The sequence below is a fragment of the Salmo trutta genome, chromosome 19 (assembly GCF_901001165.1).
Source record: "Salmo trutta chromosome 19, fSalTru1.1, whole genome shotgun sequence".
NCBI lineage: Eukaryota > Metazoa > Chordata > Actinopteri > Salmoniformes > Salmonidae > Salmo > Salmo trutta.
The window spans coordinates 5,756,197-5,783,030 of record NC_042975.1 but is presented as its reverse complement, the minus strand read 5'-3'; the positions used below and the strand labels follow the sequence as shown (position 1 = coordinate 5,783,030).

The 26,834-nt window shown below is 50.3% G+C and overlaps 1 protein-coding gene across 1 annotated transcript in view; it reads left to right on the top strand.

Moving 5' to 3' along the window:
• Positions 1-25,639, top strand: part of mtmr4 (myotubularin related protein 4) — a gene marked incomplete in the record, with an annotated part of 67,889 nt that extends 42,250 nt beyond the window's left edge. The window contains 10 exon segments of the mRNA XM_029699550.1: positions 4,799-4,927; positions 8,027-8,138; positions 8,778-8,973; positions 9,278-9,463; positions 12,940-13,110; positions 15,532-15,686; positions 17,409-19,005; positions 19,591-19,701; positions 24,017-24,105; positions 25,052-25,639. Of these exon segments, the coding sequence (XP_029555410.1) occupies positions 4,799-4,927; positions 8,027-8,138; positions 8,778-8,973; positions 9,278-9,463; positions 12,940-13,110; positions 15,532-15,686; positions 17,409-19,005; positions 19,591-19,701; positions 24,017-24,105; positions 25,052-25,229 (2,924 nt within the window).
• Between the last annotated feature and the right edge of the window lie 1,195 nt (positions 25,640-26,834).

The window sequence follows — 26,834 nt, the reverse complement described above, 5'->3', positions numbered from 1 at the left end:
GGTATGGAAAGAGGAGAGTAGGAAGGAACTGAAGGATTGCTTTGAATTTCACAGACTGCGAGGTGTACTTTTGACTCGTGATGGAACCCCCAGGAGTTGAAAGACAGCATTACGTCATACATCCAGTTCTGTGAGGATACTGTCATTAGCACACACAACAACCCTCAAGAGTATTTCCCAACAAACAAGCCTTGGGTGTCTTAAGGACTTGAAAATGTGTCTCAATGAAAATAAGTTTTTTCATTCCTCAACGGAGATCAATAACATGGCAGACTGTTCATCCTTTGTAAACGACCTAAACTGTTTTTTTTAATGGAAGATTTGACACCGTTTGATTTTTAAAGACGAATGTAAACAAATGTGTGAGATTATCCCCAAATCCTCTCCTGTCCTGATAACAGAGAACGAGGTGGCCTCATGCTTGTTAAATATTAAGCCACACAAAGCACCGGGCCCAGACTACGGGGCAAAGTCCTGAAGGTCTGCGCCGACCAGCTCAAGGGAGTCTTCACACGACTGTTTCAAGTCCTACTGAGCACCTGTACAGTTCCAAAATAATGGAAGATGACGACCATTGTACCGGTGCCTAAGAAGTCAAGGTGCCAAATCACCAAAAGTAGATCAACTGGACCCATTAGTTTGTCTTGAAGGCTGTTTCAATTCAATTCAACCCTACCCTAACCCTACCCTACCCTCTCCCTACCCTAACCCTACCCTAACCCTACCCTACCCTAACCCTACCCAGACCCACCCTACCCTGACCTACCCTAACCCTACCCTACCCTAACCCTACCCTACCCTCTCCCTACCCTAACCCTACCCTACCCTAACCCTACCCAGACCCACCCTACCCTGACCTACCCTAACCCCGACCTAACCCTACCCCTAACCCCACCCCTACCCTTACCCTAACCCTACCCTGACCTACCCCTACCCTGACCTAACCCTACCCAGCCCCACCCTACCCTGACCTACCCTAACCCTGACCTAACTCTACCCCTATCCCTACCCTTACCCTATCCCTACCCTGACCTAACCCTACCCTACCCCTACCCCTATCCCTACCCTGACCTTGGTGAACATGGTGGCTAGTCCCCTTCAACATGCTAAATATATCATCACAGAGGACTGAGGGTCCTACCCTACCCTAATCCTACCCTGACGTACCCTAACCCTACCCTGACCTACCCTGACATACCCTACCCTACCCTGACATACCCTAACCCTACCCTACCCTGACATACCCTACCCTACCCTGACACACTCTACCCTACCCTAACCCTACCCTGACATACCCTACCCTAGCCTGACATACCCTAACCCTACCCTACCCTAACCTGACACACCCTACCCTACCCTGACATACAATACCATACCCTGACATACCCTACCCTACCCTAACCATGACACACCCTACCCTACCCTGACCTTGGTGAACATGGTGGCTAGTCACCTTCAACATGCTAAATATATCATCACAGAGGACTGAGGGTCCTACCCTACCCTAATCCTACCCTGACGTACCCTAACCATACCCTGACCTACCCTAACCCTACCCTGACATACCCTACCCTACCCTACCCTGACCTTGGTGAACATGGTGGCTAGTCACCTTCAACATGCTAAATATATCATCACAGAGGACTGAGGATGCTACCCTGACCTTGGGGAACATGGTGTGAGGACAGTCAGTAGTTCCAGTCCAGTGAGGGTCATAGAGCCTGTGTGAGGACAGTCAGTAGTTCCAGTCCAGTGAGGGTCATAGAGCCTGTGTGAGGACAGTCAGTAGTTACAGTCCAGTGAGGGTTATAGAGCCTGTGTGAGGACAGTCAGTAGTTACAGTCCAGTGAGGGTTATAGAGCCTGTGTGAGGACAGTCAGTCGTTAGTCCAGTGAGGGTTATAGAGCCTGTGTGAGGACAGTCAGTAGTTCCAGTCCAGTGAGGGTTATAGAGCCTGTGTGAGGACAGTCAGTAGTTACAGTCCAGTGAGGGTTATAGAGCCTGTGTAAGGACAGTCAGTAGTTACAGTCCAGTGAGGGTCATAGAGCCTGTGTGAGGACAGTCAGTAGTTACAGTCCAGTGAGGGTTATAGAGCCTGTGTGAGGACAGTCAGTCGTTAGTCCAGTGAGGGTTATAGAGCCTGTGTGAGGACAGTCAGTAGTTCCAGTCCAGTGAGGGTTATAGAGCCTGTGTGAGGACAGTCAGTAGTTACAGTCCAGTGAGGGTTATAGAGCCTGTGTAAGGACAGTCAGTAGTTACAGTCGAGTGAGGGTCATAGAGCCTGTGTGAGGACAGTCAGTAGTTACAGTCCAGTGAGGGTTATAGAGCCTGTGTGAGGACAGTCAGTCGTTAGTCCAGTGAGGGTCATAGAGCCTGTGTGAGGACAGTCAGTAGTTACAGTCCAGTGAGGGTTATAGAGCCTGTGTGAGGACAGTCAGTAGTTACAGTCCAGTGAGGGTCATAGAGCCTGTGTGAGGACAGTCAGTCGTTAGTCCAGTGAGGGTTATAGAGCCTGTGTGAGGACAGTCAGTCGTTAGTCCAGTGAGGGTCATAGAGCCTGTGTGAGGACAGTCAGTCGTTAGTCCAGTGAGGGTTATAGAGCCTGTGTGAGGACAGTCAGTAGTTCCAGTCCAGTGAGGGTTATAGAGCCTGTGTGAGGACAGTCAGTAGTTACAGTCCAGTGAGGGTTATAGAGCCTGTGTAAGGACAGTCAGTAGTTACAGTCGAGTGAGGGTCATAGAGCCTGTGTGAGGACAGTCAGTAGTTACAGTCCAGTGAGGGTTATAGAGCCTGTGTGAGGACAGTCAGTCGTTAGTCCAGTGAGGGTCATAGAGCCTGTGTGAGGACAGTCAGTAGTTACAGTCCAGTGAGGGTTATAGAGCCTGTGTGAGGACAGTCAGTAGTTACAGTCCAGTGAGGGTCATAGAGCCTGTGTGAGGACAGTCAGTCGTTAGTCCAGTGAGGGTTATAGAGCCTGTGTGAGGACAGTCAGTCGTTAGTCCAGTGAGGGTCATAGAGCCTGTGTGAGGACAGTCAGTCGTTAGTCCAGTGAGGGTCATAGAGCCTGTGTGAGGACAGTCAGTCGTTAGTCCAGTGAGGGTCATAGAGCCTGTGTGAGGACAGTCAGTCGTTAGTCCAGTGAGGGTTATAGAGCCTGTGTGAGGACAGTCAGTCGTTAGTCCAGTGAGGGTCATAGAGCCTGTGTGAGGACAGTCAGTAGTTACAGTCCAGTGAGGGTTATAGAGCCTGTGTGAGGACAGTCAGTAGTTACAGTCCAGTGAGGGTTATAGAGCCTGTGTGAGGACAGTCAGTAGTTCCAGTCCAGTGAGGGTTATAGAGCCTGTGTGAGGACAGTCAGTCGTTAGTCCAGTGAGGGTCATAGAGCCTGTGTGAGGACAGTCAGTCGTTAGTCCAGTGAGGGTTATAGAGCCTGTGTGAGGACAGTCAGTCGTTAGTCCAGTGAGGGTCATAGAGCCTGTGTGAGGACAGTCAGTAGTTACAGTCCAGTGAGGGTTATAGAGCCTGTGTGAGGACAGTCAGTAGTTACAGTCCAGTGAGGGTTATAGAGCCTGTGTAAGGACAGTCAGTAGTTACAGTCCAGTGAGGGTCATAGAGCCTGTGTGAGGACAGTCAGTAGTTCCAGTCCAGTGAGGGTTATAGAGCCTGTGTAAGGACAGTCAGTAGTTACAGTCCAGTGAGGGTTATAGAGCCTGTGTGAGGACAGTCAGTAGAATAAAATATGAGGGTCAATGCAGGTAGTCGGGGTAACCATTTTAATTAACTATTCAGCAGTCTGATTTTATTTAACCTTTATTTAACTTGGCAAGTCAATTAAGAACAATATTCTTATTTACAATGACGGCCAAACCCGGACGACGCTGGGCCAATTGTGCGCCGCACTATGGGACTCCAAATCACGGCCGGATGTGATACAGTGTGGATTCGAACCAGGGACTGTAGTGACACCTCTTGCACTGAGATGCAGTGCCTTAGACCGCTGATCCAGTCGGGAGCTTATGGCTTGGTGGTAGAAGCTGTTCAGGGTCCTGTTGGTTCCAGACTTGGTGCATCAGTACTGCTTGCCATGCGGTAGGAGAGAGAACAGTATGACACACAAGCATCTTAAGGCTAAGTTCATCGCTAGAACCATAGGATCCTAGAGGCAGGCAGACAGGCAAACGGGCAGGCAGGCAGGCAGGCAGGCAGGCAGGCAGGCAGGCAGGCAGGCAGGCAGACAGAGACAGACAGACAGACAGACAGACAGACAGACAGACAGACAGACAGACAGACAGACAGACAGACAGACAGACAGACAGACAGACAGACAGACAGACAGACAGGCGATCCTAGGATTCTAAGATGAACTTAGCCTTAAGATGCTATTGGTAATCCAGGCCCTAGTCTTTCTGTGAGAAATGACTATCTGAGATGTTTCAGCATGATGAGGCTCTTCCCCGCCTACCGATCACCGTCCCCTAGCGATGTTTGTTGCCCGTCGTCGTGGTAGCTGTTACTAAGCAGTGCTGCAGTGGTCATCAGAAGGAGATATTGATTTTCTCCAGGGGACGAGCTGAGCCAGCACTATCGATCATCACACCCCTGTCCCTAACCCTCCTCTCTCTGTTTAACCCTCCTCTCTCTGTCTCTCCCTCTCTCCCAACTCGCCATCTCTCATTCTCTCTACCTGTCGTCTATCTGCGCCATCCATCTCTTTTTCTCTCCGTCCCTCATTCTGTGTCTACCTGTCTACCCCTACACCCCACCACTAAATCTAAATCCTCCTCTCTCCCTCCCTCAGACTCCTCTCTGACAGGATGCCCAGGCCCTGATGCCAACACTGCGCCACAAAAGCTTCTTATCCTCGATGCTCGTTCCTACACCGCTGCAGTGGCCAACCGTGCCAAGGGAGGTGGCTGTGAGTGTGAAGGTCAGTACACACATAATACTGTGGGTGGATGTTGCCTCCTAACCTGGATGTTTTGTCAGGCACCATACTTCCATATGTCTCCTCTTGGTGCCTCCTAGTGGAACAGCCAGAGAGAGGTGTTACATCACCCCCTCCATGCTGTGGTTGTGTTCCTCTAAGAGCTACTGTTATGAAGCAAGTCACATGTCTCGTTGACCTTCAAACTCCGTCAGTCTGACAGACTCGTGTGTTCTGAGCTGTGAGACAACTCATCAGTCAGGTTATCTAGGGGCGGGCCGGTAACGGTTCAGAGCGTTGGACCAGTAACCAAAATGTCGCTGGATTTAAATCCCCATGCCGACTAGGTGAAGAAATCTGTCGCTGTGCCCCTTGAGCTCTTAACCAGAATTGCTTTTGTAAGTTTCTCTGGATAAGAGCATCTGCTAAATGGCTAATATGTAGACGTGCATGTTGACAGTCCCTAAGCAGTAGAGCAGTACATGTTGACAGTCTCTAAGCAGTACATGTTGACAGTCTAAGCAGTAGAGCAGTACATGTTGACAGTCTAAGCAGTAGAGCAGTACATGTTGACAGTCTCTAAGCAGTACATGTTGACAGTCTAAGCAGTAGAGCAGTACATGTTGACAGTCTCTAAGCAGTACATGTTGACAGTCTAAGCAGTAGAGCAGTACATGTTGACAGTCTAAGCAGTAGAGATGTACATGTTGACAGTCCCTAAGCAGTACATGTTGACAGTCTAAGCAGTAGAGCAGTACATGTTGACAGTCTCTAAGCAGTACATGTTGACAGTCCCTAAGCAGTACATGTTGACAGTCCCTAAGCAGTACATGTTGACAGTCCCTAAGCAGTACATGTTGACAGTCCCTAAGCAGTACATGTTGACAGTCCCTAAGCAGTACATGTTGACAGTCCCTAAGCAGTACATGTTGACAGTCTCTAAGCAGTACATGTTGACAGTCCCTAAGCAGTACTTTGTTGAAGTACCTTTGGCAGTGATTACAGCCTCAAGTCTTGGGTATGATGCTACAAGCTTGGCACACCTGTATTTGGGGAGTTTCTCCCATTCTTCTCTGCATATCCTCTCAACTCTGTCAGGTTGGATGGGGAGCGTCACTGCACAGCTATTTTCAGGTCTCTTCAGAGATGTTCGATTGGGTTCAAGTCCGGGCTCTGGCTGGGCCACTCAAGGACAGAGACTTGTCTTGAAGACACTCCTACGTTGTCTTGGCTGTGTGCTTAGTGTCGTTGTCCTGTTGGAAGGTGAACCTTCACCCCCATTCTGAGGTCCTGAACCTGCTCCAGAGTGCTTTCTTCAAGGATCTCTGTACTTTGATCCATTCATCTTTCCCTCGATCCTGACTAGTCTTCCAGAAGGATAACCATCTCCACAGAGGAACTCTGGAGCTCTGTCAGAGTAACCATCGGGTTCTTGGTCACCTCCCTGACCAAGGCCCTTCCCCCCCTGATTGCTCAGTTTGGCCGGGCGGCCAGCTCTAGGAAGAGTCTTGTTGGTTTCAAACTTCTTCCATTTAAGAATGATGGAGGCCACTGTGTTCCTGGGGATCTTCAATGCTGCAGAATTGTTTTGGTGCCCTTCCCCAGATCTGTGCCTCGACACAATCCTGTCTCGGACCTCTACGGACAATTCCTCCAACCTCACAGCTTGCTTTTTGCTCTGCCATGCACTGTCAACTGTGGGACCTTATATAGACAGGTGTGTGCCTTTCCAAATCATGTCCAATCAATTTAATTTACAACAAGTGGACTCCAATCAAGTTGTAGAAACATCTCCAGGATGATCAATGGAAACAGGATGTACCTGAGCTCAGTTTCAAGTCTCATTGCAAAGGGTCTGAATACTTATATGAATAAGGTATCGGTTTATTTATTTTTTATCAATGTGCTCCCCAAAAATTATTTAACTGTTTGTTTTTGTTTGTTATTATGGGGTATTGTGTGTTTTTATTTCATCCATTTTGGTATAAGGCTGTAAAGTGACAAAATGTGGATATGTTATTATGGGGTATTGTGTGTTTTTATTTAATCCATTTTGGTATAAGGCTGTAAAGTGACAAAATGTGGATAAAGGGAAGGAATGCCCTTTCCGAATGCACTGTATGTTTCAGAGTACTACCTTAACTGTAGTATGATTCAGAGTACTACCTTAACTGTAGTATGATTCAGAGTACTACCTTAACTGTAGTATGATTCAGAGTACTACCTTAACTGTAGTATGATTCAGAGTACTACCTTAACTGTAGTATGATTCAGAGTACTACCTTAACTGTAGTATGATTCAGAGTACTACCTTAACTGTAGTATGATTCAGAGTACTACCTTAACTGTAGTATGATTCAGAGTACTACCTTAACTGTAGTATGATTCAGAGTACTACCTTAACTGTAGTATGATTCAGAGTACTACCTTAACTGTAGTATGTTTCCGAGTACTACCTTAACTGTAGTATGATGATGTATGTTTCCGAGTACTACCTTAACTGTAGTATGATTCAGAGTACTACCTTAACTGTAGTATGATGATGTATGTTTCCGAGTACTACCTTAACTGTAGTATGATTATGTATGTTTCCGAGTACTACCTTAACTGTAGTATGATGATGTATGTTTCCGAGTACTACCCTAACTGTAGTATAATGATGTATGTTTCCGAGTACTACCCTAACTGTAGTATAATGATGTATGTTCCAGAGTACTACCCTAACTGTAGTATAATGATGTATGTTTCAGGTGTACTACCCTAACTGTAGTATAATGATGTATGTTCCAGAGTACTACCCTAACTGTAGTATAATGATGTATGTTTCAGAGTACTACCCTAACTGTAGTATAATGATGTATGTTCCAGAGTACTACCCTAACTGTAGTATGATTATGTATGTTCCAGAGTACTACCCTAACTGTAGTATAATGATGTATGTTCCAGAGTACTACCCTAACTGTAGTATAATGATGTATGTTCCAGAGTACTACCCTAACTGTAGTATAATGATGTATGTTTCAGAGTACTACCCTAACTGTAGTATAATGATGTATGTTTCAGAATACTACCCTAACTGTAGTATGATTATGTATCTTCCAGAGTACTACCCTAACTGTGAGGTGATGTTCATGGGCATGGCCAACATCCACTCCATTAGGAACAGCTTCCAGTCCCTCCGAGCCGTCTGCAGCCAGATCCCTGACCCTGGCAAGTAAGTGGATCCCTCTGACATTTCTCTCCCTCAGTCCCCTGGTCCAGGCCTCAGTAAGTTTACACCACAGAGAGAGAGACCGCTGGGCAGGCTAGCTGTTTGTCCAAAGTGTATTTGTGGTGTTCATGTATTTTTTTTGCATGTCTGACCTGGGTTCAAATACTATTTGCAAATACTTAAGCTGTGCTTTATTGAACTTGCCAGTCACACACTAGACGACAAGCAATAGAAAAAGTCCCAAGGGTACAACACCCTGCTCACCTGCGACTCCAGGCAGACTAAAGCAAACGTTTAAAGTACTTGGGGGAAAAATTCAAATGGTATTTGAACCCACGTCTTGTGTATGTCTCGTTGCATGAGGACAGTGCATGCCCCAACTGCCCAACCTGTAATCAGTGATGGTTATTCTAGTGGTAGAGTTCCTGGTATTCTGAAAGAGGTGCTGTAGTGACCCCCCTTTTTAAAATGACACATCTAGGTCAGAGGGTCTACTCCCTCTCCCCGATGTCAGGGTTGTCCCCGGTTACCCAACCCGGCTGTGTTTATTATTTACCTTCAGAAGCCTCGGGGGGAAATACATTCTAGAACCTCCTAGACCTGTTCTCATTGGTCGCCCCTCCGGGTTTGTGCGTTTCACAGTTGGCTGTCTGCTCTGGAGAGCACCCGTTGGCTGCAGCACCTGTCCGTCATGCTGAAGGCAGCCACTCTGGTGTGTTCTGCGGTGGAAAGGGAGGGACGTCCTGTCCTGGTGCATTGTTCAGACGGTTGGGACCGTACCCCCCAGATTGTGGCTCTCGCCAAGATCCTGCTGGACCCGTTCTATAGGACACTAGAGGTACACACGAAACACTGGCCCCGGGGATACTGTTGATGTAATGATGAAAACCGTGTGCTTCACTGTAACACTGATGCAGCTGTTATCAGTTTTCCTGTTCTGTGATAGTATATTGACGGTTTAACCAGTTATTTCACACATCCCATTTGAATTTACCAACAACAACAACACACCTTTTATACAGAGGTTTTATTTACACATTCGTGTCACAATGGAGCACTTTGTCGGGTTTACAATAAAGAAAACTGAATGGCAGGGGGGAGAGAGAGAGAGAGAGAGAGAACTGGATCCGTCTCTTCCACAGGGTTTCCAGGTGCTGGTGGAGACGGAGTGGTTGGACTACGGTCATAAGTTTGGTGACCGCTGTGGTCACCAGGAGAATGCTGCCGACGTGAGTGAGCAGTGCCCTGTCTTCCTCCAGTGGTTGGACTGTGTTCATCAGCTGTTCAAACAGTTCCCATGCCTCTTCGAGTTCAACGAAGCCTTCCTGGTACGTACACTACGACACCTTCACTTACCATCTCTCTCTCTCTCTCTCTCTCTCTCTTTGCTCTTACCATCTCTCTCTCTCTCTCTCTCTCTTTGCTCTTACCATCTCTCTCTCTCTCTCTCTTTGCTCTTACCATCTCTCTCTCTCTCTCTCTCTCTCGTTCTCTTTGCTCTTGCCTAATCTCTCTTTCTCTCCTACACACACTGTCTCTTTGGAGAGTAAGCCACAATTCACCAGTCTTCTGTTGGCATATAAGACCTTTCTTGAAGATCATTTAAGGTTTCTACATGAAATACATATCAAACTGTAACCTTTGATCAGTGTTTTGTGTGTTGTATGTAAGGAATTTGAGAATTGTAAAGACCTATCTGTATGCTACTGTGTTCTGTGTAGTAGGTTAGGAGCATACTGTTACTGTATGTGTTCTGTGTAGTAGGTTAGGAGTGTACTGTTACTGTATGTGTTCTGTGTAGTAGGTTAGGAGTGTACTGTATGTGTTCTGTGTAGTAGGTTAGGAGTGTACTGTTACTGTATGTGTTCTGTGTAGTAGGTTAGGAGTGTACTGCTACTGTATGTGTTCTGTGTAGTAGGTTAGGAGTGTACTGTTACTGTGTTCTGTGTAGTAGGTTAGGAGTGTACTGTTACTGTATGTGTTCTGTGTAGTAGGTTAGGAGTGTACTGCTACTGTGTGTGTTCTGTGTAGTAGGTTAGGAGTGTACTGTTACTGTATGTGTTCTGTGTAGTAGGTTAGGAGTGTACTGTTACTGTATGTGTTCTGTGTAGTAGGTTAGGAGTGTACTGTTACTGTGTTCTGTGTAGTAGGTTAGGAGTGTACTGCTACTGTATGTGTTCTGTGTAGTAGGTTAGGAGCGTACTGTTACTGTATGTGTTCTGTGTAGTAGGTTAGGAGTGTACTGCTACTGTATGTGTTCTGTGTAGTAGGTTAGGAGCGTACTGTTACTGTATGTGTTCTGTGTAGTAGGTTAGGAGTGTACTGTTACTGTGTTCTGTGTAGTAGGTTAGGAGTGTACTGCTACTGTATGTGTTCTGTGTAGTAGGTTAGGAGCGTACTGTTACTGTATGTGTTCTGTGTAGTAGGTTAGGAGCATACTGTTACTGTATGTGTTCTGTGTAGTAGGTTAGGAGTGTACTGCTACTGTATGTGTTCTGTGTAGTAGGTTAGGAGCGTACTGTTACTGTATGTGTTCTGTGTAGTAGGTTAGGAGTGTACTGTATGTGTTCTGTGTAGTAGGTTAGGAGTGTACTGTTACTGTGTTCTGTGTAGTAGGTTAGGAGTGTACTGCTACTGTGTGTGTTCTGTGTAGTAGGTTAGGAGTGTACTGTTACTGTATGTGTTCTGTGTAGTAGGTTAGGAGTGTACTGTTACTGTATGTGTTCTGTGTAGTAGGTTAGGAGTGTACTGTTACTGTGTTCTGTGTAGTAGGTTAGGAGTGTACTGTATGTGTTCTGTGTAGTAGGTTAGGAGTGTACTGCTACTGTATGTGTTCTGTGTAGTAGGTTAGGAGTGTACTGTTACTGTATGTGTTCTGTGTAGTAGGTTAGGAGTGTACTGTTACTGTATGTGTTCTGTGTAGTAGGTTAGGAGTGTACTGTTACTGTGTTCTGTGTAGTAGGTTAGGAGTGTACTGTATGTGTTCTGTGTAGTAGGTTAGGAGCGTACTGTTACTGTATGTGTTCTGTGTAGTAGGTTAGGAGTGTACTGTATGTGTTCTGTGTAGTAGGTTAGGAGTGTACTGTATGTGTTCTGTGTAGTAGGTTAGGAGTGTACTGTATGTGTTCTGTGTAGTAGGTTAGGAGTGTACTGTATGTGTTCTGTGTAGTAGGTTAGGAGTGTACTGTATGTGTTCTGTGTAGTAGGTTAGGAGTGTACTGTATGTGTTCTGTGTAGTATGTTAGGAGTGTACTGTATGTGTTCTGTGTAGTAGGTTAGGAGTGTACTGTTACTGTATGTGTTCTGTGTAGTAGGTTAGGAGTGTACTGTGTGTGTTCTGTGTAGTAGGTTAGGAGTGTACTGTATGTGTTCTGTGTAGTAGGTTAGGAGTGTACTGTATGTGTTCTGTGTAGTAGGTTAGGAGTGTACTGTATGTGTTCTGTGTAGTAGGTTAGGAGTGTACGTTAGTAGGTAGTGTGTGTTCTGTGTAGTAGGTTAGGAGTGTACTGTGTGTGTTCTGTGTAGTAGGTTAGGAGTGTACTGTATGTGTTCTGTGTAGTAGGTTAGGAGTGTACTGTTACTGTGTTCTGTGTAGTAGGTTAGGAGTGTACTGTATGTGTTCTGTGTAGTAGGTTAGGAGTGTACTGTATGTGTTCTGTGTAGTAGGTTAGGAGTGTACTGTTACTGTATGTGTTCTGTGTAGTAGGTTAGGAGTGTACTGTATGTGTTCTGTGTAGTAGGTTAGGAGTGTACTGTATGTGTTCTGTGTAGTAGGTTAGGAGTGTACTGTGTGTGTTCTGTGTAGTAGGTTAGGAGTGTACTGTTACTGTGTTCTGTGTAGTAGGTTAGGAGTGTACTGTGTGTGTTCTGTGTAGTAGGTTAGGAGTGTACTGTTACTGTGTTCTGTGTAGTAGGTTAGGAGTGTACTGTATGTGTTCTGTGTAGTAGGTTAGGAGTGTACTGTATGTGTTCTGTGTAGTAGGTTAGGAGTGTACTGTATGTGTTCTGTGTAGTAGGTTAGGAGTGTACTGTTACTGTATGTGTTCTGTGTAGTAGGTTAGGAGTGTACTGTATGTGTTCTGTGTAGTAGGTTAGGAGTGTACTGTTACTGTGTTCTGTGTAGTAGGTTAGGAGTGTACTGTATGTGTTCTGTGTAGTAGGTTAGGAGTGTACTGTTACTGTATGTGTTCTGTGTAGTAGGTTAGGAGTGTACTGTATGTGTTCTGTGTAGTAGGTTAGGAGTGTACTGTATGTGTTCTGTGTAGTAGGTTAGGAGTGTACTGTATGTGTTCTGTGTAGTAGGTTAGGAGCGTACTGTTACTGTATGTGTTCTGTGTAGTAGGTTAGGAGTGTACTGTATGTGTTCTGTGTAGTAGGTTAGGAGTGTACTGTATGTGTTCTGTGTAGTAGGTTAGGAGTGTACTGTTACTGTATGTGTTCTGTGTAGTAGGTTAGGAGTGTACTGTATGTGTTCTGTGTAGTAGGTTAGGAGTGTACTGTGTGTGTTCTGTGTAGTAGGTTAGGAGTGTACTGTATGTGTTCTGTATAGTAGGTTAGGAGTGTACTGTATGTGTTCTGTGTAGTAGGTTAGGAGTGTACTGTATGTGTTCTGTGTAGTAGGTTAGGAGTGTACTGTATGTGTTCTGTGTAGTAGGTTAGGAGTGTACTGTTACTGTATGTGTTCTGTGTAGTAGGTTAGGAGTGTACTGTGTGTGTTCTGTGTAGTAGGTTAGGAGTGTACTGCTACTGTGTGTAATAAGGAATGTGTAAAGGCCTAAAGTGCATGTTTTTGTTCCTGTCCCAGGTCAAGCTGGTGCAGCACACGTACTCGTGTCTGTACGGGACGTTCCTGTGTAACAACGGACGGGAGAGAGAGGTTCGCAACATCTACAACCGTACCTGCTCCGTCTGGTCTCTGCTCCGCACTGGCAACAAGAACTTCCAGAACTTCCTCTTTATCCCCGGTCATGATATGGTAACCACTACTGTCCCCACTCCTCTCTTCTCCTGTCTTCTCCTGTCCTCTCTCCTCTCCTCTCTTCTCCCCTCTCTTCTCCTGTCCTCTCCTCTCTTCTCCTGTCCTCTCTCCTCTCCTCTTCTCTCCTCTCTTCTCCTGTCCTCTCCTCTCTTCTCCTGCCCTCTCCTCTCTTCTCCTGTCCTCTCCTCTCTTCTCCTGTCCTCTCTCCTCTCCTCTCCTCTCCTCTCCTCTCTTCTCCTGCCCTCTCTTCTCTCCTCTCCTCTCTCCTCTCCTCTCTCCTCTCCTCTCTTCTCCTGTCCTCTCCTCTCTTCTCCTGTCCTCTCTCCTCTCCTCTTCTCTCCTCTCCTCTCTCCTCTCCTCTCTTCTCCTGTCCTCTCCTCTCTTCTCCTGTCCTCTCCTCTCTTCTCCTGTCCTCTCCTCTCTTCTCCTGTCCTCTCTCCTCTCCTCTTCTCTCCTCTCCTCTCTTCTCCTGCCCTCTCCTCTCTTCTCTCCTCTTCTCCTGCCCTCTCTCCTCTTCTTTCTTCTCCTGCCCTCTCTCCTCTCTTCTCCTGCCCTCTCTCCTCTCCTCTCTTCTCCTGCCCTCTCTCCTCTCCTTTCTTCTCCTGCCCTCTCTCCTCTCCTCTCTTCTCCTGCCCTCTCTCCTCTCCTTTCTTCTCCTGCCCTCTCTCCTCTCCTCTCTTCTCCTGCCCTCTTTTCTCTCCTCTCCTGTCCTCTCCTGTCCTCTCCTGTCCTCTCCTGGTTGTTAACAGAGGGATCAGGTGTGCTTCACATATCACAGTAGCAAAAAATGTCAGAAGGGCAGAAAACAAAAAAATTTTGCCCAGAAATCAGTCTTCTCACAAAATGGTCTGTAGCATCAAAAGTGTTTGGGCTACATACTAATATGACCCCTCTGTGGAAAGGTGAGACTCTCTCCAACACGTTTTGCTCTAGGAACGGCGAAAAAGCCTCACAAGCCTCTTCTGAAGGTCCCCCGGTACCAGTTGAAAACATGAATGGAAGTGTGTGTATTGTGTATATATATATATATATGGAGACTGTTTAGTGGCAAAAAATAAGGGGTTAAATACATGTGTAAAAAAAAATATATATATATATATATTAATAACAAATATTTCCTGATCTTTCTTACATCTCTCAGATATAGGACAGACTCTTCGGAATCTGTTACTCTCAGGGTTTGTATAGGCTCTGTTACTCTCAGGGTTTGTATAGGCTCTGTTACTCTCAGGGTTTGTATAGGCTCTGTTACTCTCAGGGTTTGTATAGGCTCTGTTACTCTCAGGGTTTGTATATAGGCTAGTAGCAGTAAGGCCCCAAAAAATACATTTTATGATACTTCAAGGGATCTTAAATTCAAAATCAAATATTTGAATTATCCTTGGTATGACCTTCTTAAAACAATTCAATTTAGTTTAGTTTAACTCCCTCCCCCAGTTTAGACTGCTAAGGGTTAATAAAGGAAATATGTACTCATCCAATATATTCAGGGGATGAGCACCAATAGCATATTTAAAAAAAAAAATACACTGGTGCATTGTCATGCTGAAACAGGAAAGGGCCTTCCCCAAACTGTTGCCACAAAGTTGGAAGCACAGAATCCTCTAGAATGTCATTGTATGCTGTAGCGTTAAGATTTCCCTTCAATGGAATTAGTCCTCCTCCATCAAACGTTACAGTTGGCACTATGCATTCGGACAGGTAACATTCTCCCGGCATCCACCAAACCCAGATTCATTCGTTGGACTGCAAGATTGTGAAGCATGATTCATCACTCCAGAGAACGTGTTTCCACTGCTCCAGAGTCCAGTGGTGACAAGCTTTACATCGCTATAGCCGGCTGCTCGGCCATGGAAACCCATTTCATGAAGTTTCCGACGAACAGTTCTTGTGCTGACGTTGCTTCCAGAGGCAGTTTGGAACTCGGTAGTGAGTGTTGAAACCGATGACAGACGATTTTTACGCGCTTCAGCGCTTGGCGGTCACGTTTGATGAGCTTGTGTGGCCTACCACTTCACGGCATAGCCGTTGATGCTCCTAGATGTTTCCACTTCACAATAACAGCACTTACAGTTGACCGGGGAAGCTCTAGCAGGGCAGAAATTTGACGAACTCACTAGGTGTAAAGGTGGCAACCTATGACAGTGCCACGTTGAAAATCACTAAGCTCTTCAGTACGGGCCATTCTAATGCCAATGTTTGTCTATGGAGATTGCATGGTTGTGTGTTCGATTTTATACACCTGTCAGCAACGGGTGTGGCTGAAATAGCCAAATCCACTAATTTGAAGGGATGTCCACATACTTTTGGCCATGTAGTGTATATAGGCAACATTTTAAATGGCTTTACTGAGACAAAAAGTTATTTGTGGTCTTTTATTGACCTCCGACCTCTGCTCCTACCTGTCCCCGTGTCCAGGTGTTGCAGCCGGTGTGCCACACCCGGGCCCTGCAGCTGTGGACGGCCGTCTACCTGCCCACCTCCTCCCCCTGCACCTCTGCCGAGGACGTCATGGAGCTCTACCTGTCCCCCAGTGTACAGGGAGACGAGCTCACCTCGCGGTCCCTGGACAGGTAGGGCTATCCACCCACTCCATTCTTCTGTCTCTGTGTGCATTTGTAAAAAAAAAAAAAAAAAACTTTACTTAATTATATCTTCTTGTATTTCTGGGCTCTTGTCTTTTTCAAGGATTTATCTTAGTTATTGATTTAAGGATTTTCTCACAGTGGGGTAAATCAAGATGAACAGGCTCATGGTGAAAACTGCATGTGGGCCTCTGTATCTACAGCTCTAGTGTTTTTAGAAAAGGCTCCTCAACAGCTTCTACCACCAAGCCATACGACTGCTGAACAATTAATAAAATGGCCACCGGACTATTTACATTGACCCTCCCTTTGTTTTGTACACTGTTGCTACTCGCTGTTTATTATCTATGCATAGTCACTTCACCCCTACCTACATGTACAAATGACCTCAACTAACCTGTACCCCTGCACACTGACTCGGTACCGGTACCCCCTGTATAAAGCCTCCACATTGACTCGGTACCGGTACCCCCTGTATATAGCCTCCACATTGACTCTGTACCGGTACCCCCTGTATATAGCCTCCACATTGACTCTGTACCGGTACCCCCTGTATATAGCCTCCACATTGACTCTGTACCGGTACCCCCCTGTATATAGTCTCCACATTGACTCTGTACCGGTACCCCCTGTATATAGTCTCCACATTGACTCTGTACCGGTACCCCCTGTATATAGCCTCCACATTGACTCTGTACCGGTACCCCCTGTATATAGCCTCCACATTGACTCTGTACCGGTACCCCCCCTGTATATAGCCTCCACATTGACTCTGTACCGGTAACCCCTGTATAAAGCCTCCACATTGACTCGGTATCGGTACCCCCTGTATATAGTCTCCACACTGACTCGGTATCGGTACCCCCTGTATAAAGCCTCCACACTGACTCTGTACCGGTACCCCCTGTATATAGTCTCCACACTGACTCGGTACCGGTACCCCCTGTATATAGCCTCCACATTGACTCTGTACCGGTACCCCCTGTATATAGCCTCCACATTGACTCTGTACCGGTACCCCCTGTATATAGTCTCCACATTGACTCTGTACCGGTACCCCCTGTATATAGCCTCCACATTGACTCTGTACCGTAATACCCTGTATATAGCCTCCACATTGACTCTGTACCGGTAACCCCTGTATAAAGCCTCCACATTGACTCGGTATCGGTACCCCCTGTATATAGTCTCCACACTGACTCGGTATCGGTACCCCCTGTATAAAGCCTCCACACTGACTCTGTACCGGTACCCCCTGTATATAGTCTCCACACTGACTCGGTACCGGTACCCCCTGTATATAGCCTCGTTATTGTTATTTTATTGTTATTTTATGTTATTTTTTTACTTTAGTTTATTTGGTAAATATTTTCTTAACTCTTCTTGAACTACATTGTTGGTTAAGGGCTTGTAAGTAAGCATTTCAAGGTAAGGTTGTATTTGGCGCATGTGACAAATATAGTTTGATTTGAGGTCCTGCCTGCCCTCTTGTGGTACAGAAGGGAAGCTCACCTGGTGCCTGCCCTCTAGTGCTACAGAAGGGAAGCTCACCTGCTTGCCCTCTAGTGGTACAGAAGGGAAGCTCACCTGCCTGCCTGCCCTCTAGTGCTACAGAAGGGAAGCTCACCTGCTTGCCCTCTAGTGGTACAGAAGGGAAGCTCACAGATTAATGAAGCTCCACCACTTTTGTATTTATACCCCTCTGTGCAGGCTTCCTAAGACTCGCTCCATGGACAACCTGGTGTCTGCCTTTGAGAACGGGGTGGCCCTCACCCGCACCTCCAGCGACCCCAACCTCAACAAGCACTGTCAGGAGGGCCGCACTGCCCATGGCCTGGAGCCTATGGCTTCTGTAGGAGGAGGGGCCGCACCCGACAGCCCCGAGGACGTCAGCCCTGACACGGGATTGGAAAGCGACGACTCGGAGGTGGAGCCTGTCACTCAGACTCCTCCTACTACACCCGTGGAGATGGAGCAGAGGGAAGAGGGCTTCGAGGGGGCGGAGATGAGAGAGGAAATCTGTCTCACCACCCAGCCCTTGCCCTCCCTGCCCCTCCCCCCCATCGCTCTGGAGCAGGGCCTCTCTCACTTCCCCCCTCTCCCTCTGCTCACACCCATCCTCCACCAAGCCCTCTCCCAGACCACTAGCCCCCCAGTTCCTCCCCCTCGACTGCCACATCAGACGGCTGACAGTCACTCCAGGACTGCCTCGGTCACTACCCGTCCTGCCTGCATACCATCACCACCTGCCTGGAAGGGCCCACTACCGGCAGCTGTTCTGAACGGGCCAATCACCAACGGCCTCCAGAACGCCCCCTCTGCTTCTGCAGAGCTGCTGGCACTCAAGCAGCTAGTTCCCATGTTCCCTACGGCCATGGAGGACTCCACCGAGACGCTCACAGACGAAGCAGAGACCCTACCAACGCTGCCCCCTAGCAGGAGAGAAAGTCTAGGCCAGCCCAAAGCCCCAGAATGGGCCTTACCCAAGACCCAGGGAGAGGAGAGAGAGGGGAAGAGGACAGAGAGTGTGAGTGGTAGAAACTTGGTGCCTCTGAGAGAATGTGTGGTAGCAGTACCAACATCAAAAGAAGCAGAATCCTCTGACTCCACAGTGCCCCCTGTTGACAACAGCCAGGCGGTGGCGTTACGACGCCCGGTCTCCCAGAGCCAACTACGTGTCAGTGAGGAGCTGTCTCTGCTGGGCTCTCACTGGGAGAGTGTCCAGGGCATGGTCCAGTCTGCCTGCAGCACTGCAGCCAGCCACTCTGGCCTCTCAGCCAACCTCTCGTCAGGCTTCTGTCGGGCCCTCCAACCCACAGCCTACCAGAGCCGACGCCTGGCTGGCAAGCTGCTGCGCGCCCAGGGCGTGGCCGTGCCTAACGGAGGTTGGCAGTACGGCCGAAGGGAGAGGGAGGAAAGGGTTCGCTCCTCGGCTCCAGCCCCAGCCAGCTCCAGCCCTGTCAAGTCAGGGTCCAGCTGGCTCTCTGCAGTCAGGAGCAGCTCGGGCTACGCTGCCATCATGGGCCCAACCACCACCAGCTCACCTCCCACCTTTTCAACCTGCCAGCTCCTCCCAGCCTCTCCCTGCTCCTCAGCCTCCCCCCAGCCACACCCGGCCTATCTGGATGATGATGGGTTGCCGGTGCCTATGGACGCGGTGCAGCAGCGCCTCAGGCAGATGGAGGCAGGGTATAAACAGGAAGTGGAGGTGCTGAGAAGCCAGGTGCGCCAACTGCAGATGAGGCTGGAGAGGAAACAGTACAGCACGCCGCCCTCCGAGCCTGACGTCGACTACGAGGACGACATTGTGAGTAGCTCACCTACTTGGACTTTGAACAGTACCTCAATGTGTTATTACTGTGATGTGAAAGGATATGCATGTAGGGCATTACTAAATACTTCATAATTACAACCCAAATGTTAACTTTGGTGGAATTACCCTTTAATAGAGAGAGTAATAGCCAGTAACCAAAACGTTGCTTGTTCGAATTCCTGAGCCGACTAGGTGAAAAATCTGCCGACGTTTCCTTGAGTAAGGCACTTAACCCTAATTGGTCCTGTAAGTCTCTCTGGATCAGAGCGTTGGTCCTGTAAGTCTCTCTGGATCAGAGCGTTGGTCCTGTAAGTCTCTCTGGATCAGAGCGTTGGTCCTGTAAGTCTCTCTGGATCAGAGCGTTGGTCCTGTAAGTCTCTCTGGATCAGAGCGTTGGTCCTGTAAGTCTCTCTGGATCAGAGCGTTGGTCCTGTAAGTCTCTCTGGATCAGAGCGTTGGTCCTGTAAGTCTCTCTGGATCAGAGCGTCTGCTAAATGACTTGAACATGTACTAGTGGGGATAGTTGGAATAGTTGTACCCTCACTCTCATGTTGACCTGTCTGTCCTCTCCATCTCCAGACTTGTCTGCGTGAGTCAGACGACAGTGATGAGGAGGACAGTCTGTCAGACCACAGCGAGGACCGTTTCTCAGAGGGCAGCTGGGACAGAGTGGAGCAGAAGGACACAGAGGTCAGCGTTCCTCATAGTCTACTGCAGGTTTCTCTCTCTACTGCTTCTTATATATAACCCTACCCCAATACCTAGCCCCACCACCTAGCCCCCTAGCCCCACCACCTAGCCCCTAGCCCCACCACCTAGCCCCCTAGCCCCACCACCTAGCCCCCTAGCCCCACCACCTAGCCCCCTAACCCCAATACCTAGCCCCACCACCTAGCCCCCTAGCCCCACCACCTAGCCCCCTAGCCCCACCACCTAGCCCCCTAGCCCCACCACCTAGCCCCCTAGCCCCATCACCTAGCCCCCTAACCCCATCACCTAGCCCCCTAGCCCCACCACCTAGCCCCCTAGCCCCACCACCTAGCCCCCTAGCCCCACCACCTAGCCCCCTAGCCCCACCACCTAACCCCCTAACCCCACCACCTAGCCCCCTAGCCCCACCACCTAGCCCCCTAACCCCACCACCTAGCCCCTAACCCCATCACCTAGCCCCCTAACCCCACCACCTAGCCCCCTAGCCCCACCACCTAGCCCCCTAGCCCCACCACCTAGCCCCCTAGCCCCACCACCTAGCCCCCTAACCCCCATCACCTAGCCCCCTAACCCCACCACCTAGCCCCCTAGCCCCACCACCTAGCCCCCTAGCCCCACCACCTAGCCCCCTAGCCCCACCACCTAGCCCCCTAGCCCCACCACCTAGCCCCCTAGCCCCACCACCTAGCCCCCTAACCCCCACCACCTAGCCCCCTAACCCCCACCACCTAGCCCCCTAACCCCACCACCTAGCCCCCTAACCCCATCACCTAGCCCCCTAACCCCACCACCTAGCCCCCTAACCCCACCACCTAGCCCCCTAACCCCACCACCTAGCCCCCTAACCCCACCACCTAGCCCCCTAACCCCAACACCTAGCCCCACCACCTAGCCCCCTAACCCCACCACCTAGCCCCTAACCCCACCACCTAGCCCCCTAACCCCAACACCTAACCCCCTAGCCCCACCACCTAGCCGCCTAACCCCAATACCTAGCCCCACCACCTAGCCCCCTAACCCCACCACCTAGCCCCCTAACCCCACCACCTAGCCTCCTAACCCCATCACCTAGCCCCCTAACCCCACCACCTAACCCCACCACCTAGCCCCTAACCCCAATACCTAGCCCCACCACCTAGACCCCTAACCCCAATACCTAGCCCCCTAAAGACACCACCTAGCCCCCTAACCCCACCACCTAGCCCCCTAACCCCAACACCTAGCCCCCTAACCCCACCACCTAGCCCCCTAACCCCAATACCTAGCCCCCTAACCCCAATACCTAGCCCCATCACCTAGCCCCCTAACCCCAATACCTAGACCCCTAACCCCACCACCTAGACCCATAACCCCACCACCTAGCCCCCTAACCCCATCACCTAGCCCCATAGCCCCATCACCTAGCCCCCTAACCCCAATACCTAGCCCCCAAGCCCCACCACCTAGCCCCCTAGCCCCACCACCTAGCCCCCTAACCCTACCACCTAGCCCCTAACCCCACCACCTAGCCCCTAACCCCACCACCTAGCCCCACCACCTAGCCCCCTAGCCCCACCACCTAGCCCCCTAACCCCACCACCTAGCCCCCTAGCCCCACCACTTAGCCCCCTAACCCCACCACCTAGCCCCACCACCTAGCCCCACCACCTAGCCCCCTAACCCCACCACCTAGCCCCCTAACCCCACCACCTAGCCCCACCACCTAGCCCCACCACCTAGCCCCATCACCTAGCCCCCTAACCCCACCACATAGCCCCCTAACCCCAACACCTTGCCCCACCACCTAACCCCACCACCTAGCCCCCTAACCCCACCACCTAGCCCCCTAACCCCACCACCTAGCCCCCTAACCCCAACACCTAGCCCCCTAACCCCACCACCTAGCCCCACCACCTAGCCCCCTAACCCCAACACCTAGCCCCCTAACCCCAATACCTAGACCCCTAACCCCACCACCTAGCCCCACCACCTAACCCCAACACCTAGCCCCCTAACCCCACCACTTAGCCCCCTAACCCCACCACCTAACCCCCTAACCCCACCACCTAGCCCCCTAACCCCACCACCTAACCCCACCACCTAGCCCCCTAACCCCACCACCTAACCCCAACACCTAGCCCCACCACCTAACCCCACCACCTAGCCCCACCACCTAGCCCCCTAACCCCAATACCTAGCCCCCTAACCACACCACCTAGCCCCCTAACCCCACCACCTAGCCCCCTAACCCCAACACCTAGCCCCCTAACCCCAACACCTAGCCCCCTAACCCCAATACCTAGCCCCCTAACCCCACCACCTAGCCCCACCACCTAACCCCAACACCTAGCTCCTAACCCCACCACCTAGCCCCACCACCTAACCCCAACACCTAGCCCCCTAACCCCACCATTTAGCCCCCTAGCCCCACCACCTAGCCCCACCACCTAACCCCAACACCTAGCCCCACCACTTAGCCCCCTAACCCCACCACCTAACCCCCTAACCCCACCACCTAGCCCCCTAACCCCACCACCTAGCCCTCTAACCCCACCACCTAGCCCCCTAACCCCACCACCTAGCCCCCTAACCCCACCACCTAGCCCCCTAACCCCACCACCTAGCCCCCTAGCCCCACCACCTAGCCCCCTAACCCCACCACCTAACCCCACCACCTAGCCCCACCACCTAGCCCCCTAACCCCAATACCTAGCCCCCTAACCACACCACCTAGCCCCCTAACCCCACCACCTAGCCCCCCAACACCTAGCCCCCTAACCCCACCACCTAGCCCCCTAACCCCAATACCTAGCCCCACCACCTAGCCCCCTAACCCCAATACCTAGCCCCCTAGCCCCATCACCTAGCCCCCTAACCCCAATACCTAGCCCCCTAACCCCAATACCTAGCCCCCTAACCCCACCACCTAGACCCCTAACCCCACCACCTAGCCCCCTAACCCCATCACCTAGCCCCCTAGCCCCATCACCTAGCCACCTAACCCCACCACCTAGCCCCCTAACCCCACCACCTAGCCCCCTAGCCCCATCACCTAGCCCCCTAACCCCAAAACCTAGCCCCCTAACCCCACCACCTAGCCCCCTAACCCCACCACCTAGCCCCCTAACCCCACCACCTAGCCCCCTAACCCCAACACCTAGCCCCCTAACCCCAACACCTAGCCCCCTAACCCCAATACCTAGCCCCTAACCCCAACACCTAGCCCCCTAACCCCACCACCTAGCCCCCTAACCCCAATACCTAGCCCCCTAACCCCAACACCTAGCCCCTAACCCCAATACCTAGCCCCCTAACCCCACCACCTAGCCCCCTAACCCCAATACCTAGCCCCCTAACCCCACCACCTAGCCCCCTAACCCCAATACCTAGACCCCTAACCCCAATACCTAGCCCCCTAGCCCCACCACCTAGCCCCCTAACCCCACCACCTAGCCCCCTAACCCCACCACCTAGCCCCCTAACCCCAACACCTAGCCCCCTAACCCCAATACCTAGCCCCCTAACCCCACCAACTAGCCCCCTAACCCCAATACCTAGCCCCCTAACCCCAACACCTAGCCCCTAACCCCAATACCTAGCCCCTAACCCCAATACCTAGCCCCCTAACCCCAATACCTAGCCCCTAACCCCAATACCTAGCCCCCTAGCCCCATCACCTAACCCCTAACCCCAATACCTAGCCCCTAACCCCAACACCTAACCCCTAACCCCAATACCTAGCCCCTAACCCCAATACCTAGCCCCCTAACCCCAACACCTAGCCCCACCACCTAGTCCCCGAGCCCCACCACCTAACCCCCTGAACCCCAACACCTAGCCCCTGAACCCCAACACCTAGCCCCCAAACCCCAACACCTAGCCCCCGAGTTCCACCACCTAACCCCCTGAACCCCAACACCTAGCCCCCGAACCCCAACACCTAGCCCCCGAACCCCAACACCTAGCCCCCGAACCCCAACACATAGCCCCCTAACCCCAATACCCAACCCCATAATTCCAATACCAACCCCCTAACACCAACCCCCTAATCTCAATACATTTTTACATTTACCCAATACCCCCAACCCCATAACCCCAACCCCATAACCCCAATACTTAACCCCAACCCCCTAATCCCTATACCCAACCCCCTAACCCCAACCCCCTAACCCCAATACCCAACCCCCTAACCTTATACTACATTGAACACTACAGCCCCTCCCACTCTCCTTTTACCCTTCTGCCCCAGATACCCATGTGCCACACACTGTTCTAATGTGTGTGTGTGTGTGTGTGTGTGTGTGTGTGTGTGTAGGTCACGAGGTGGGTGCCTGATCACATGGCCTCTCATTGTTTCAACTGTGACTGTGAGTTCTGGATGGCCAAGAGACGTCATCACTGCAGGTTGGTTAAGCATCAATCAAGAAGTCAAGATGTCCCTAGATAGATGTCCCTAGATAGATGTCCCTAGGTAGGATAGGAGATGTCCCTAGATAGATGTCCCTAGATAAGAGATGTCCCTAGATAAGAGATGTCCCTACCTAGATAAGAGATGTCCCTAGATAAGAGATGTCCCTAGATAAGAGATGTCCCTAGGTAGGAGATGTCCCTAGGTAGGAGATGTCCCTAGGTAGGAGATGTCCCTAGGTAGGAGATGTCCCTAGGTAGGAGATGTCCCTAGATAAGAGATGTCCCTAGGTAGGAGATGTCCCTAGGTAGGAGATGTCCCTAGGTAGGAGATGTCCCTAGGTAGGAGATGTCCCTAGGTAGGAGATGTCCCTAGGTAGGAGATGTCCCTAGGTAAGAGATGTCCCTAGGTAGGAGATGTCCCTAGGTAGGAGATGTCCCTAGGTAGGAGATGTCCCTAGGTAGGAGATGTCCCTAGGTAGGAGATGTCCCTAGGTAGGAGATGTCCCTAGATAAGAGATGTCCCTAGGTAGGAGATGTCCCTAGGTAGGAGATGTCCCTAGGTAGGAGATGTCCCTAGGTAGGAGATGTCCCTAGGTAGGGTAGGAGATCAAAAGTATGCTCCTGTAAAATGTAAGATAATTAACAGTCTATACGGTCTACGCTCAGCAGATATTATACCTACTAGGGATTTGAGATTATAAAAAGGGTTTAGCAGAAAAGTTTTAAAAGTTTTAAAACGATATATATTTGGGCTAGGGTTTGTTTTACCGACCTTAGTTAAATGTACTCTCTGGATAAGAGCGTCTGCTAAATGACTGAAATGTGAATCTAGCTGACTGTCCTCTCACTCTGTCCTCTCACTCTGTCCTCTCACTCTGTCCTCTCACTCTGTCCTCTCACTCTGTCCTCTCACTCTGTCCTCTCACTCTGTCCCCCTCAGGAACTGTGGCAATGTGTTCTGTAAAGACTGCTGCCACCTGAAGCTGCCCATCCCAGACCAGCAGCTGTATGACCCTGTCTTGGTGTGTAACGGCTGCTATGACCTACTGCTGGAGGCGAGGAACAGAGAGATCCGCAGCCAACAGCTGAAGAAGCCCATCGCCACAGCCTCCAGCTGAGAGACAGGAGAGAGAGAGCCCTTTTACTGAATGGCTCAGTCTGGCCTGGCATGGCTCGGTTCAGTTTGGCCCAGTTAGGACCTGGATCAGCACCATCTTGGATCAGCCAAGTGCCCCATTCCCACTACCCTAACATGGTCTGGTCTTGGCTGTGGGGGAAGAGGAGGACTTGTTGCTCTGTGGGAGGGAGGCCACTGACTGCTGGGGATGACACTGACTGGAGAAGAAGAGGAGATGGTAGTGAATGATCTGTAGGAGGAAGAGGAGCAGGTGTTATAAAGGCTGACTGGTAGTGAATGATCTGTAGGAGGAAGAGGAGCAGGTGTTATAAAGGCTGACTGGTAGTGAATGATCTGTAGGAGGAAGAGGAGCAGGTGTTATAAAGGCTGACTGGTAGTGAATGATCTGTAGGAGGAAGAGGAGCAGGTGTTATAAAGGCTGTCCCACTGAGTTTAACCCCTTTTGGTCAAACACATTTCCAGCTTGGAATGAAGGCTTCAGTGTCCTGCTGACCTGCCCTGTCCTGTCCTGCCCTGTCCTGTCCTGCCCTTCCCTGTCCTTCCCTGTCCTGTCCTTCCCTGTCCTGTCCTGTCCTTCCCTGTCCTGTCCTGTCCTTCCCTGTCCTGTCCTTCCCTGTCCTGTCCTGTCCTTCCCTGTCCTGTCCTGTCCTTCCCTGTCCTGTCCTTCCCTGCCCTGTCCTGCCCTGCCCTGTCCTGTCCTTCCCTGTCCTGCCCTGCCCTGTCCTGTCCTGTCCTTCCCTGTCCTGCCCTGTCCTGTCCTTCCCTGTCCTGTCCTGTCCTGTCCTTCCCTGCCCTGCCCTGTCCTGTCCTTCCCTGTCCTGTCCTGTCCTTCCCTGTCCTGCCCTGCCCTGTCCTGTCCTTCCCTGTCCTGTCCTGTCCTTCCCTGTCCTGTCCTGTCCTTCCCTGTCCTGTCCTTCCCTGTCCTGTCCTTCCCTGTCCTGTCCTTCCCTGTCCTGTCCTTCCCTGTCCTGTCCTGTCCTTCCCTGTCCTGTCCTGCCCTGTCCTGGGGCTGTTGTTCTCTAGTGGTGCGTCATAACCCCCCTTGATGTCCCATATCACACCTCCCTGGTCCTGTAACCAACTGGGAGGTGTTCCATCATCTCAACCCCCCACCCCCCCACACACACACACACACACACTCTAGTGCATCCCTGTCACACACCAACCAGCCACTCTATGATGTCCCCCCCCCCCCCCCCACACACACACACACACACACACACACTCTCACACATACACACACCCCTACTCTCCTCAGAGGACAATCTCTCGCCCTCCTACGTGTGGGGGATTCCAACGCCTTTACCTGTTCTACTGGTGGCTTACAACAACTTTGAGAAGCAAAATGCTGCTACATTATCTAAAAGTCTCATTTTGTATTATTATTTTGTGCACTACAAGATCTTTGTCTATTTCAGCAAATTTGAGACCTAACTCGAGTTGAAGGGAGGAAGAAAAAAAAAAAATCTTCTGTTTACTTGCGGTCGGATCTTTTATTGTGGGGGTTGAATGTAAACGTTTGAAATTAAAATGGACAAGTTTTAGAGTAACTGGAAGAACTGATGATGATAATGTCTTTATGTTC